Genomic DNA, 15,452 nt, shown 5'->3' with positions numbered 1-15,452 from the left:
GGCTTCTGGAAGCATCACTGCACAGAAATGGTTCTCAGCCTGGGGCTCACGAATCTTCCTTAGCTTCTTGTTACTGGTATGACTATCAGAGTTTTCAAATAGGTTTAAAAGAAAGAGGTGTCAGTGGGAACTGTAGAGTGAGTCGAGAGAATTTTGTAATTGGAGGTGAACTGATTTTCTATGGCCAACTCCCCCTTCTAATAGATAGAATTCTTTAGCATCCCTCCTGGGGGAGGGACGCTGCCGGATTCCAGGCTGGTGGGGGAGCTGGCAGCGCTGCTCCAAGCTGCAGTGCTGGAGGAGGCTGGGCTTTGGGTGTCCGATGGGTGGACTTGTGGGGCAGCCACCACTTTGGCTGACCTGAAGTAGCTAAAAACGCCGAGATCTGTCAGAGATGGGAGGGGCCTCGGTGCTGGGTTGGGCCTGGGGAAGGAACTCGTGTCTGGGTGATAAGGAGTGACCAAGAGACGTATTAGCCTAGGCTGCCTGTGTCCAGATGCGTTCATGGCCTGCTCGTGAGTTGTGGGAAGGAGAAGAGATGGCAGCTGGCAGCCAGCCATCGTGCGGGGGACGCACAGCCTGAGTCACCCCTGGGGGTCAGCATTGGCACCGGCAGACTTCCGGGTGTAACGTTTATCTGGGTTACTTGTGTCTGGTTGGGGTCAGTTTGATAACAGTGAGGAAGGAGCTCCAGACCGAGTCAGCCCTAGGCTTCCTGCTAGGGAACACCTGGGGAGCCCTCCAGAGCCAACGTTTTAAGTGAAATAAGCCTCATGCTGAAAGCCTGCGAAGGGTCAGGTTGCTGCCCAGGCATCGTGCCCTCTCGGGTGTCGGGGTCTCAATGGCTCAGAGTGCTTTGTAAACAGCAGTGGAGAGATGGCAGGGAGATGCTTGAGAATTCCCGCCGGGCCAGCACCAGGCTCTGTTTAGCACCATGGAGATCACAGGCTCCTAAGCACGGTCTGCCCCAGGGCAGAGTTGGAGCTGCTCTTCTCTTAGGGGTTACACTGATGTGTTGTACTGATTTGCCGGAACAGTGGACTCTGGTTTCAGGCTGAGAATTCCTAATAAAGTTAAGAAGGCATAAAAATGTCCCCTTTGAGACTAGTCAGGAGTATTTATTCTCATGTAGTTTAATTTGTTGCTCTTGTGGTTTTTTGTGATGTCATCCCACATGTGTAAGCTGGAAAAACCCACACTGGGAAGTGTAATCTCTATATGCATATTTTGACAATGGAAAATGTTATGTATTGTTTCTCTTGGTTGCTACACATCTGATTCCATGTGTCAGGAAAACAAACTGTTACACAAAATTTCAGGCGATAAATTTTTCAGTAGGATGCCTGGAAGATTAGCCATCTACTTCCCAGCAAAGTGGGGTCATATAACCTACAACAACTCTCATAAGATGGAGGAAGGAAAGTGACTACCCTTAGGGCCTGCTCTGTATCGAGACATGCTGACTTTCTCAGCGAGGGCCTTCTAAGCCCCTGTCAACTCTATTATTCCTGCCTATACAATTAAAAAAATATTAAAAATAGACTGCCATTGAAATATAAGCATTAACTTTTGTTTCTATCATCTATGAGGATATAAAAAGGGGGAGGAATAGCTCCCACCCCCCAAAACAACCTGGTTATTAGTTACTTTCCTAAGTTATATTAAAATGAAAGTTATTGTTTAATATGCTTCGTTTGACAAATATTGCATCTGGAAGTATTGTTCCTCTAATAATATTCTCTGTGTATTGTAAGGGGATATTAGGTTTAACTATGTTCTCTTCCAGAAATAAATTGCGTGGCTCTAGAGGAGCACTTAGTACTGTAGACAGATAAGAATGTGTCATCAGCCGTGGCCCCTAAGCGGCCACTGATGATGAGATGTAAGATCACAGCATTAATCTCCTTTAATATTAAACTATTCCTGGTTCTCTGAAATAGAAGCATAGGAATTATAATTAAGGACAGACAAAAAAAAAGTTCACATCCTCTTCCTTGCACTAGGAGAAGGGGCTACACTGCCAGATGCAAGGATTTGGGCATCTACGAAGACAATACCCCCGTGACGCACCATAAAAATTCTGTAAACTTTTCAACAGCGTATGTTTCGGCCTCTTAGCTACCAAATACGATACCAGTTATAGTAATTCTGTATGTACGCCTCAGCAGTAATAGTTTCTAACATGGCTTTATAGTTTTAAGAAATTAATAAATGTATAATGAACAGTTGCATGCTATAAGAGTTGGAATGGATTAGAGCCGAGTTCCCGTGTGTGTGTGTGTGGGGGGGGGCATGGATTTTATTGAGTTTATCCATGATCGTGAATACTGTGTTGCTTGGATCCAGTGGGAACACGGGGAAAGTTAAATGCACTCTTGTTTCTGGAAGGCAAACCAAGATTCTTGGTACGTTTTGTCTTTCTGCTTCAAGGCGTGGAAAAACCATTGAAATGACCCCAGATGAAGTCCGTATCATAACACAGTGGATTATGGAACTGCTGTCAATTGCCTTCTAACGTGAAAACCAGTCACATGTGACCCCACTAGAAGACAGACAGAGGCATAATGGCACTTTACCTTGTCTGAGTCATTTTGTAATTTTCATGCCCTTAGATACAAGCATCTTCAAGATCTCCTTTTGGAAATGGCTCCCCAGTCAGACATCTAGAGTGAAAGGCTGACGAAGCTGCCGCCCAGGACTGCACTTCGTGAATATTGATCAGGACTTTGATTTCCTTATCCCATTTCTGTGATGCTCAACAGGTAGGTTGTAAGTGCTTAAGAAATAGATTCCGACTCTGTGCCAGAAACACCTTTTAAAGATTTCCTCAGCCAAGTTGGGAAAATAAGATGCCCCAAAGAGAACTTGATAGTAACTTAGGGTTCTTCGTTCAACATACACTAACAAGGATAGCAGACCCTAACCTGTCCCAATGAACACAGCATTCCATTTGGTTGGAATTTTTGCAAGCCTAGGGATTCTGCCTAATTTTTAATAAGTTGAACCTTGCGGTAAAAGGAGAGTTTTATCTACAGAATTGATTCACTAGATCTGGTTACTGGTTCACATCTGAAAATAGCTGTGCTCCACGGAAAGCCTCATCCATCTGTCGGAACACAGAGTCGTTGTATTATAGTCAAGAACACAAGGTGGTAATTTGTTTAGCTCCAAACAGTACAGGGAGATGGAGGTTTGCAGTGCTTGGGCAGTAGCTGTCTTGTAGAAGCACCACCTTTCCCAATCTAAATAAGGTGCTGACGCCAGCACTCCTTAAAGGGCAGCCAGGGAAAGAAGTTCTTGGTGTTTCTATAAAGCAAACTTCTGTGCCTGCTCTCCAAATGCTCTCAGGGCTGGTGAGCTCAAGGGCAAGTTTCTGGCTGGCCTCGTGTTCCCGTCTCTATACTGGTACGGCCACACCTTAAAATTCCTTTCCGCAACCCAGGTTCTCTCCAAAGCTTCCTGGCCAGAAGCCAGGTCCTTCCCTGTTACCCTGGAGCTTCAAGGGCTAATAACCCTGGTGGGCCAACCTATCAGCTGTGACAGGGCCCAGGTTATCCCCGCAAGCCAAGCATAGGCTGGACCAGGAGCCAGGCTCTGGCCTGAGAGCAGGGGTTCCAGAAAGTCACTCGAGGCTCTACCTGGGGTCTCTTGAGCTGTGTCTGGTACCATAACCACAGCCATGGGTAGCTGGGGAACTGCTGTCCAATAGAGCCTCCTTCAAAAAGTAAACATCCTGTCCAGAATCCCATAAAGCACGATATTTCAAGTTCACTAAACTATTCAAAGCACAAAAAGCCTTCCTTCCATGGAAAACTCAGTGATGGTTTTAAAAAAAACACACAAAAAACGCCCACTACAGCGCACTGCGCTGTAGTAAGCATTCTGCATAAATTAATAATTTACAAGTACCTGAGCAAGTAAAAGTATACACAGCACCACAGCACAGCACCGACGGCAGTAGCTCAAAGTTCTTCAAATCATGGTGTTTGAAACATTAAAAAAATTCTAAAAATTGGTACAAAAAATAACTCCAACTGGAGTTGAGAGATAGATAGTGCAAACTTCTGTCTTCATTATTGAACAACGGTGTTGGCTTGCTTCTCACTTTGCATAGGCGATGTGGGTGGCTCTGGGCACTTGATGGGGCTGTTTGGAAGCAGGTCTGCAGGAAGAGCAACCAGAGAGTAGGAAACAAAACTGTAGTTAGAGGCCCTGCCAGCGATTTCTGCAGACACAGACGCCCGGGTTGGAGATGCCTTTTCTTGCACTGTGACGCGCTTCCAGGGTCAGACCCCACCCCCTGCTTTCAGCAGGAATTGCAGATCCCAGAAGGGACCTCGCCGAGGGCTGCAGCAGCTTCAGCCGTTTAGGACCCTTTCCAAAGCTACTGCTCCCGTCCGTCCACGGGAGAAGAGTGCCATTCAACAGAAAAATGGTGCAAGCCACAGAGGTGAGCCTCACGTGTAACTTTAAAATTTGTAGCTTTAAGTCTTAAGTAAAAATAGATAAAACTAACTTGAGTTATGTTTCACTTAACCCACTCTAGCCAGAGTTATAGTATTTCAATGTGTCACCAACATACAGAATTATTAATGAACATACAGAATTATTATAGTTGACATGTTGGGGTACTGACTCTTCAAAATCCACTGTGGGGAATTTCCTGGTGGTCCAGTGGTTAGGACTCCGTGCTTCCACGACAGTGGGCACGGGGTCGATCCCTGGTTGGGGAACTAAGATCCCGCATGCTGCAAGGTATGGCCAAAAAAAAAAAAAAAAAAAAAAAAAAATCCAGCGTGTATTTGCATTGCCAGCATATCTTATCTTCCACCAGCCACAGTGTGCCCAGCGGCTACTGTATTAGTGCAGCTCCGGAGCAAAGCTGGGCATGTGGGATCCCTCGGAAATGAACATACAGAGGGTTCTCCTTCCAGGAGGAGACCAAAGCCAGCTTGCACTGATGTCAGCAACTGGCCGCTGCTTGAGGTCATTTAAAAAGAGAGCCTTCCCCAGAGGATCTAAACAGACATTGCTCCAAAGACGACACACAGGTGGCCAAAAAGCACATGACAAGATGCTCAACATCACTAATTATCGGAGAAATGTAAATCAAAACTACAACGAGGTATCACCTCACACCGGTCAGGATGGCCATCACCAAAAAACTCTACAACCAATAAATGCTGGAGAGGGTGTGGAGAAAAGGTAACCCTCCTGCACTGCTGGTAGGAGTATAAACTGGTGCAGCCACTATGTTAAAAAACTAAAAACAGAGTTGCCGTATGATCCTGCAGTCCCACTCCTGGGCATATATCTATCTGGAGAAAACCATAATTCGAAAAGATACATGCACCCCAGTGTTCACCACAGCACTATTCACAACAGCCCGGACATGGAAGCAAACCTCCATGTCCGTCGACATAGAAATGGATAAAGAAGATGTGGTATATACACGTATATACACGATGGAATACTACTCAGCTGTAAAAAAAAAAGTATGAACTAATGCCATTGGCAGCCACATGGATGGACCTACAGATTATCATACTAAGCGAAGTAAGCCAAAGACAAATATCATCTGATATCACTTACGTGTGGCATCTAAAATATGACACAAATGAACTTATCTACTAAAACAAAAAGACTCACCTAGAGAACAGACTTGTGGTTTCCAAGGGGGAGGGAGGGTGGGGGAGAGAAGTGGGAGTTTGGGGTTAGCAGATGCAAACTATTATATGTAGAATGGGTAAACAACAAGGTCCTACTGTAGAGTACAGGGAACTATATTCAATATCCTATGATAAACCACAATGGAAAGAATATGAAGAAGAATATATGTATAACTGAATCATTTTGCTGTAAGCAGAAATTAACACTAAATCAACTATACTTCAATAAAATAAAAATTTAAAAAGAGAGGCCCTTCCCCTCTTCATGTCCATGTCAAGTGGTGTTTGTTTTTTTCCTTTTGAACAAGAAAAGTAACTGCAAGATTAGTGGACAAACCACAGTGAAATAATTAGGATGCTCTGGAGTTTTTCTGTACTTGTGTAGTCGGGAATTAAACCACTGTCCTGACCCTTTGACCGGCTTTATCTGAGCTATATTAGGCAGCTATCTCTTTCGTGGGCCAAACATTTTTCCTAAGAGCTGTAATGAAATCATGAGCGTGTAGCATTTCCCTTCAGAGATGCTGAATTACTGAACCCAGGGCCTGGCCAACACCTACCTTTGGTTCTTTGCAGCTCACAAAGCAAGCTGCCTGCTCAGGGGGTAGATGTTTTGGCTGAGGGTTTAACCCATCTGTGTGCTGGTAAATGTTTAACTACCCACCACTGGGGGGACGGAGGAGGGCCTGATCTAGAGCATTTGCTGATTTCCATGGTATAAATACTCATGCTCCCAACCTGATGTGACTGAACATGGAAGAGATGTGCAGTGGCCACCATGGCATGGCATCTTCATCACATAGGAATGACAGATACAGTAATCTCAAGAATGTGGGTTGCGAGAACTACCCTATGACCCAGCAATCCCACTACTGGGCATATACCCTGAGAAAACCATAATTCAAAAGTCATGTACCACAGTGTTCATTGCAGCACAATTTACAATAGCCAGGACATGGAAGCAACCTAAGTAAGTGCCCATCAACAGATGAATGGATAAAGAAGATGTGGCACATATATACAATGGAATATTACTCAGCCATAAAAGGAAACGAAATTGAGTTATTTGTAGTGAGGTGGATGGACCTAGAGTCTATCCTACAGAGTGAAGTCAGAAAGAGAACAACAAATACTGTATGGCTAACACATATATATATGGAATCTAAAAAAATAAATAAAATGGTTCTGAAGAACCTAGGGGCAGGATAGGAATAAAGACAGATGTAGAGAATGGACTTGAGGACACGGGGAGGGGGAAGGGTAAGCTGGGATGAAGTGAGAGAGTGGCATGGACATATATACACTACCAAATGTAAAATAGCTAGTGGGAAGCAGCCGCATAGCACAGGGAGATCAGCTTGGTCTCCCTAGAGGGATGGGATAGGGAGGGTGGGAGGGAGATACAAGAGGGAGGGGGATATATGTATACGTATAGCTGATTTACTTTGTGATATAGCAGAAACTAACACACCATTGTAAAGCAATTATACTCCAATAAAGATGTTAAAAAAATGTGGATTGCTGTAAAATATAGTAAAAAAAAAAAAAAATGGAGGTGAGAAGCTTTGAGCATTTCTTACGTTTGTTTTCAATGTAACTGGCATCACTGCAGCTTATATAATTTTTAAGAATGGCTATAGGCTTAACACCTAGCTTGCAAAATTCCTAGAAATTTAATAGTTCTTGCAAAGCAGTGTGGGTTGGCTCCAGCACACCACTGGGTTAAGCCTTGCTGCCCAAGCCCAGATTCAGGGCTGTGCCCTCAACCCCCTCGGGGAGGGCGTAGGACATGACCGCAGCTGAGTCTTCAAAGGTGATTCCTTGTGCCAGCTGAGGGGGAAGCTCCCAGTTACCCCTGCCCAGCAGCTTCTTTAGCCTGACTTCTTACATTCCCCTTATTTCATCCATGACCCTCCAACCTCACCTCGTGTCTCGGGATCCCAGGGGTTGGGCAGAGGCCATCAAGGTCCAAGTGGGATTTCTGGAGGTAAGTGTCCAGCTTTCATAATATCGCACCACTTGCTGGCTTTCTCTCCCTTGGGGGACATGACGCAGCCCAGATCAACAGGCACAGCTTTGAGGGATCTGTTCTACTTGATCTTGAGTTGATCTCATGGGTAGGCTGGGATCATTGCTAAGAGTGACATGTGATGCCTACAATTATAGCTCCCAGCTGCTTCCTGCTTATTCTTTAGATTCGCCCTCACGTCTGTTTTATATTGTTCCCGGGGGTGGGGAGTGCAGGACGCACAGCCGCCAGCGCCACCCCCATGTCCTCCTGTGGCTTGAGAAGCATGGCTCGGTGCAGCTGCGCCCACATAGTTTTGGGGAGAAAAAGAGGGACATGGGTGCATCACACCAACCTGATGGGCGCCCGGCGGAGCCCAGACTCCTGCTGTCCCAGGGTCCTGGCAGGCCGGGTTGTCCTGTTTAAAGGATCTGCAGGCAGAGGCTTCTGAGGAGGGTTTGGCTTACGAGTTCCCTGCAATAAACCACAAGATTATGTCTGATCACCAGCTCCGTGAACTCGGACAAGACGCTGACCTCAGGAGCTGTTAGAGTCCCCTGGAGAGTGGGATAGAGAGAGCAGAGTGGTTAAGTTGCTACACAGCCCAAGTTTCATTTACTGTAAACTCTTTGAATACGATCATCTAACCGCACAGGTGTGGTGGTGGTGCGTGCGTGTGTGTGTGAGGGTGGGTGACCTGTGTTAAAGATTTAACCATAGCATCATTTAGTTACAGTCACTCAAATATGGGTCTTCAGCTGCCATGCTGTTCCCAGGCCTTGGAAGTATAGTTGATGCTGGTGCTTCTGGGCCAGTGTTACCCAGGGAATGTAAACTTTCCTGTGCTTTTAGGCTTCTTTTCAATTTATAAAGGCCTAACATGAGAAGATGGTGAAAATCTTTTCAAAGAACACATTCATTGCCTCAAATTTGCCAGAATCCTGTAACAGAACTTGTTCAGCTGTGGGCGAACCAGACAATGAAGGTGACCATCCTTCACCCATCAGTATGGGGTCAGTAACATCCCTCCATGAAATACACAAAGGTTCTTCTACCAAAATATTTTCTAATAATTCATTCAGAGAGTCACAAACTGGCTTGGAAAATGACACCCAGAAGGAAAACCCAAGACACAGTGGTTTGAGGGACAGATATTGTTCTGTAAGGAAGCTGATGGGGGCGGTGCTGTATTGACCAGAGGCCAGTGAGGGAGTTGGCAGAAGGTGGGCAGAGCATGAACTTGGAGTATCTGCTCTGGGTTTTGTACAAATACCAATACTCTGGGACTCGTGCAAGTCACTTGACTTCTCTGAACCTCAACTTCTCTGTCTGTAAAGTGAGAGAAAACAAGACCCATCTCATAGCACTGTTATGAGGACTAAAGTAATGTATGGGAAGCTCCCAGAATATAGATAACAATGACTCTTCTTCCCTGGTGACGCAGTGGTTAAGACTCCGCGCTCCCAATGCAGAGGGCCCGGGTTCGATCCCTGGTCGGGGAACTAGATCCCACATGCATGCTGCAACTAAGAGCTTTCATGCGCGACTAAGGAGCACACCTGCCGCAACTAAGACCCGGCACAACCCCCACCCCCAACGCAAAAAAAAAGGCACTTGTGTTCCTGGGGTCCCTTCCTTGGCTACTGTGAGAGTGGGGCTCACTGGAGCCAGGTTGGAAAGTCAGTGAGAGTTGATAACACACTCTTTTGGGCCCAGGGTGAACATAGGCATCAAGGCACCACCTGTGCTGGTCCTTGGAGCATAGAAGCACTCACACATATACAGAAAGTCTGTAGGAAATGGTGCTAGAAACTCAAGGAAGACAGGACATCCTAATAAACAGATGACCTCATACACTGTCATGGAACTCAGTATTCCATACATCCAGAATACTCAAGATGATTTAAACACATACGAGTTGAATTTCTCATAGTAATCATCCCACTAAAATTATATCTCCGCAGCAATCGGAGCTCAGTTAAAAGAAGGCGACAATATAGTCACAATTTAACATAGCTTTATAAAGCAAAGGAAGCTACCACAGGAGTCTGTCAACCACAGCTGTATGGAAAATACAGCAACTTGAAACAATGGGGAAACTGGGATAGGAAGGAGCCACCGAACAAGGAACAGACTTACAAGTGCCATTTCTACATCAGCTCTCACTAATGGAAATATTAACAGCCTGTTGAATGTAAAATAGAACACAACGGTCACTGGAAATACAGACCATACAATGAGCACAAGCACCGAAGTCAGGCTGTTTGTATATCCAACCAGGCTCCGTGCTTACAAGCTCTGAGAGCACACAAGTTATTTAACTTCTTTAAGTTGTAGAGAGGAGATGATGTGAGGGTTCAGGGAGAGCTTACCTGTTAATCTCTTAGCATAGAGCCTGGCACACAGCGACCAATACGTGTTGGCTGCTACTGCTTCACAACTACTATTATTGAAGGAGTGAATTCAACCATCTGAAAGCACCATAATCCTCCCAACAAACGCTGGGTGATAAACCATGGCACTAAACCAAGCTCCCTTTCCTATAAGGTGGCAGAAAATAATGAGCACACTAATATGTGGATGTAAAGATGAATGCACGCACCCACGTCTGAGGATTAAAGAATTCATTACTAAATGATACCAGCTTTGCCGCTAAGTATGAATAAATATCTAGTCTTGGTAGTAAAGATAATGTCAGGTTTTTATTACACTACTGGAGAAAAAGTGAGAGGTATGTTACAGTGTATCACAATATATTTGCATTTATCACGGAACCTTAGGAGATAGGCTGGCCATTCATTCTGGTTTTGCCTGGGACATTCCCAATTTACAGCTGTGTTTAATTTATTAATCATAGACTTTCTCATGTGCCCTGGTTTAGAGGACAAATTATATGGTCACCATAGTGATAAAAGCCCAAACAGTGGAGATATTGATTGAAAGTTCTGATTCAAACCTGGGCTCAGCAGAGGCACCAAGCCCCCTTCCCTCCTGCCATGCCCATGACATGGTTTTGATGGAAACATGAAACAGGTAGCTGCCTAGGTAAGATGCCAGCTTCCCACCGGGCCCAACTGGGACAAACTGGCATCATGGAACAGCGGGGTTAGTCAAAGATGATGTATCCTCCTTCCTCAGGGACCAGGCATGGAGCCCATGAAACATGTGCACAGAAGCACAAGCTGCATGTGCCTTGACCTTGCAGAAAGGGGTGGGACTTCCACACTCCCTTTTAGGCACTGCTTTTCAAGCTGCCTTTGCAAAACCTGAACCTGGGCTTTCCCAATGACGTCCGATCCAGCCTGGCCACAAAGAGCCATGGCAATGGAGCTGAGGAATGACTCCAGGCCAAGTTGCTCACACTCAATAAACATTTCTTTAGACTGATTTTCATTTTAAACAAGGAAATGAGTTCAGACCCCCATTTCTCTGCCTTCTCAACGTCTAGGTACTGGAGAAAAATCGAGATCTGTTATTAAATAGAGTTGTCTCATTTCTCCATTTTCTGCTCATGTTTCAGCAAAAGCCACATATTTCAAACTTTTTAGAGGGATGAGAACAAATTTTTAGATCCAAATATAGCCCCTTGCTTTGACCATCACAGAGAATTCTCAGCTGTTATCTCCTTCTGCGTGATCAGCAAGAATAAGCGCGTCCTGCTTGTCCCGAGGGATCTCCCCAGGAAGACTGGGTGTTATCACAGGAAAACGCCAGAGATGCCACAGAGATCCCTGGTGAGCTCGTGCAGGGCCGGGCGGGGGGCAGCATAAACATTGCTCACCATCTGGCCCATCCCTGGCCCTGTAGAAATACACACTTCACGATAACACCAAGGACAACTGATTCTCTGGGAAATGCCTCAACTTCTTTTTACTCTTTATTCAGAAAAAGCAGAGGTCCTTTAAAGAGCACTTTTCCACCTAGCTGGAAGATGTCCCTGGTCCCTTCTTTCTAAAACCACCTGAAAACAGTCAAGAAAATGCACAAGAAGGAGCAAAACTCCACCTCTGAGAAAAATGTATAGCCCCACATGAATATATGAGAAAAGGATACAAAGTGTCCAGCAGGCTGGGCTGAGGAGAGACCACGGAAGGGACACCTACGTGGCCAACCTGGTGAAATGCAGAGGGGGAGACATCCACCTTGCCTGCCGGGGATAAGAGTACAGAGTGAGCAGATGATGTATGTGTCTCAGGGCTGAAGGAGCAGCAGATGAGCCCAGCCATCTGTGCACACCTGGAGCAGGGGAGGGGACCTGGCAGGGTCTCTGCCGAAATCAGGGGAGGCCAAACCACCACTATCCCTCAAAGCCCTCTGTCCCATGGCCCCCCGTGAGGTGGGCAATTTGGAGGTGGCCCTGAGTTCTGACCTGGCCTTTCCCCCAACTGTCCTGCAACTGGTTGTTTTTTCCAGGAAGACCTCGCTTCGTTTAAAGAGGAATTTAGATACATTAATCAAAACTACTGAAAGAAGGAAGGAAGGAACCATGATAAACAAAAGGCAAAAATGTATACATAAGGACATGAAAAAGGAGCTGGCAAAAGTCAAGTGAAAGGGGAAAGGAAAAAATAAAGCAACAATGCAAACCAAGGACCAAGATGGTACTGAACATAGTCAGCGCTGTGGGGACCAGCTTGAGGGAAATGAGGAGAAGTTCAATGGTAAATGACAAAGACCACAGACAAAGGTGATACAACATATACATAAATGGTGTCACTTACGGGATCTGAACAAATAGTAAAGAGAGAAAAGATACCCAGATTTATTTTGTAAAAACTTTTCTGAAAGAGTCAAGCCTATGGATTGAAAGTGTACACTGTTTCCCTGGGTGAAATGAATCAGACTTATCAGAATTAAGACATAATTAATAGGATACAGAGTCATGTCACTTACAAGGAAAAAAGAAATAAGCCAGCTTCTGATTTCTTCAGAGCAGATAGAGGAAGCATGCATCTAAGAGTTTCAGGGAAAGAGAGTGTGATCCATTCATTTTATGCCTAAACTGTCATTGAAAAAATAAAGCAACAGCCAAGTGTCTTTGAACATACAAAATTCAGGGAATATACCTCCTAAGAGCTCTTCTGGAAGGAATTCTGGAAGTCCAATAGAATGAACTTCAGCCAGCCAGGAAAAGAATGGCTCAGTGGTAAGGAGATTAAGCACTAAATCCCTTCAATGTAGACCTAAGGGTAACAAAATTGTGGGAATTATGGCTACAAAACAGAAAGTAAATGTTATTAGCCATAATAATATAGATAGTCTAGAACTAACCAAAGTTGGGAGGTGGACCATCCATTTCCAGATATATGGCAGGCTGAGTTATTTTGACCTACCTTCTCTCTAAAATTGTTGGATAAAATGTATTTAATAGAAGAAACGGACAAATTCTTAGTAAGGTACAATCTCCCAAGACTGAATCAGGAGAAGCAGAAAATATGAACAGACTAATCACATGTACTGAAATTGAAACTGTGATTAGAAAACTTTCTACAAACAAAAATCCAGGACCAGATGGCTTCACAGGTGAATTCTATCAAACACTGAAGAAGAGTTAACACCTATCCTTCTGAAACTCTTCCAAAAAATTGCAGAGGAAGGAACACTTCCAAACTCGTTCTATGAGGCCACCATCACCCTGATACCCAAACCAGACAAAGATACAACAAAAAAAGAAAATTACAGACCAATATCACTGATTAACGTAGACTCAAAAATCCTCAACAAAATACTAGCAAACTGAATCCAACAACACATTAAAAGGACCATACACCATGATCAAGTGGCATTTATCCCATGGACGCAAGGATTTTTCAATATCCACAAATCAGTGATACACTATGTCAACAAGCTGAAGAATAAAAACCATATGATCATCTCGATAGATGCAGAAAAATCTTTTGACAAAATTCAACACCGATTTATGATAAAAACTCTCCAGAAAGTAGATGTAGAGGGAACCTACCTCAACATAATAAAGGTCATATATGACAAACCTACAGCTAGCATAATACTCAATGGGGGAAAGCTGAAAGCATTTCCTATAAGATCAGGAACAAGACAAGGATGTCCACTCTCACCACTTTTATTCAACATAGTTTTAGAAGTCCTGGCCATGGCAGTCAGAGACGAAAAAGAAAGAAAAGGAATCCAGATTGGCAAAGAAGAAGTAAAACTGTCACTGTTTGCAGATGACATGATACTATACATAGAAAATCCTAAAGATGCTACCAGAAAACTACTAGAACTCATCAATGAATTTGGTAAAGTTGCAGGATACAAAATTAATACACAGAAATCTGTTGCATTTCTATACACTAACAATAAAAGATCAGAAAGAGAAAGAAACAATCCCATTTACCATCACATCAAAAAGAGTAAAATATCTAGAAATAAACCTACCTAAGGAGGCAACTACTCCAAAAACTATGATGCTGATGAAAGAAATCGAAGATGACACAAACAGATGGAAAGATATACCATGTTCTTGGATTGCAAGCATCAATATTGTGAAAATGACTATACTACCCAAGGCAATCTACAGATTCAATGCAATCCCTATCAAATTACCAATGGCATTTTTCACAGAACTAGAGCAAGAAAATTTTAAATTTGTATGGAGACACAAAAGGCCCTGTACAGCCAAAGCAATCTTGAGAAAGAAACACAGAGCTGGAGGAATCAGGTTCCCTGACTTCAGACTATACTACAAAGTCATAGTCATCAAAACAGTATGGTACTGGCACAAAACAGAAATACAGATCAATGGAACATGATAAAAAGTCCAGAAAGAAACACACGCACCTATGGTCAATTAATCTATGACACAGGAGGCAAGACTATACGGAGAAAAGACAGTCTCTTCAGTAAATGGTGCTGGGAAAACTGGACAGCTACATGTAAAAAAATGAAATTAAAACATTCTCTAACAGCATAAACAAAAATAAACTCAAAATGGATTAAAGACCTAAATGTAAGACTGGATAGGCAGAACACACTTTGACATAAATCACAGCAAAATCTTTTTTGATCCTTCTCCTAGAGTGATGGAAATAAAAACAAAAATAAACAAATGGAACCTAATTAAACTCAAAAACTTTTGTATAGTGAAGGAAACCATAAACAGAATGAGAAGACAACCCACAGAGTGGGAGAAAATATTTGCAAATGATGTGACCAACAAGGGATTAATCTCCAAAATTTACAAACAGCTCACGTGGCTCAATATCAAAAAAACAAACAACCCAATCAAAAAATGGGCAGAAGACCTAAACAGATATTTCTTCAAAGAAGATATACAGATAGCCAAGAGGCACATGAAAAGATGCTCAACAGTACTAATTATTAGAGAAATGCAAATCAAAACTACAATGAGATATCACCTCACACCAGTCAGAACGGCCATCATCAAAAAGTCTACAGACAATAAATGCTGGAGAGGGTGTAGAGCAAAGGGAACCCTCTTACACTGTTAGTGGGAATGTAAATTGATAGAGCCACTATGGAGAACAGTATGGAGGTTCCTTAAAAAACTAAAAATAGAGCTCCTATATGATCCAGCAATCCTACTCCAGGGCACATATCCTGAGAAAACCATGGTTCAAAAAGATACATGTACCCCAATGTTCATTGCAGTGCTGTTTACAATAGCCAAGAAATGGAAGCAACCTAAATGTCCATCAACAGATGAATGGATAAAGATGTGGTACATATTTAAGATGGACTATTACTCAGCCATTAAAAAGAATGAAATTTGGACGAGGGAATGATGGCGGAAG

General features: G+C 43.7%; 1 protein-coding gene across 1 annotated transcript in view; it reads right to left on the bottom strand.

The window, feature by feature from the left end:
* Positions 1-3,864: 3,864 nt before the first annotated feature.
* The window catches only part of ADAM12 (ADAM metallopeptidase domain 12), a 390,013-nt gene continuing 378,425 nt past the window's right edge, over positions 3,865-15,452 (bottom strand). Inside the window, exons 22-23 of the mRNA XM_065893995.1 lie at positions 8,033-8,151; positions 3,865-4,162 (exon numbers count right to left, since the gene is read on the bottom strand). Coding sequence (XP_065750067.1) covers positions 4,102-4,162; positions 8,033-8,151 — 180 coding nt within the window. The 3' untranslated portion in view covers positions 3,865-4,101. The remainder of the gene's footprint in view (positions 4,163-8,032; positions 8,152-15,452) is intronic.

Source organism: Phocoena phocoena, chromosome 16 (assembly GCF_963924675.1).
Source record: "Phocoena phocoena chromosome 16, mPhoPho1.1, whole genome shotgun sequence".
Classification (NCBI taxonomy): Eukaryota; Metazoa; Chordata; class Mammalia; order Artiodactyla; family Phocoenidae; genus Phocoena; species Phocoena phocoena.
The sequence above is the reverse complement of the archived record's forward strand: the minus strand, read 5'-3'. Positions and strand labels throughout refer to the sequence as shown.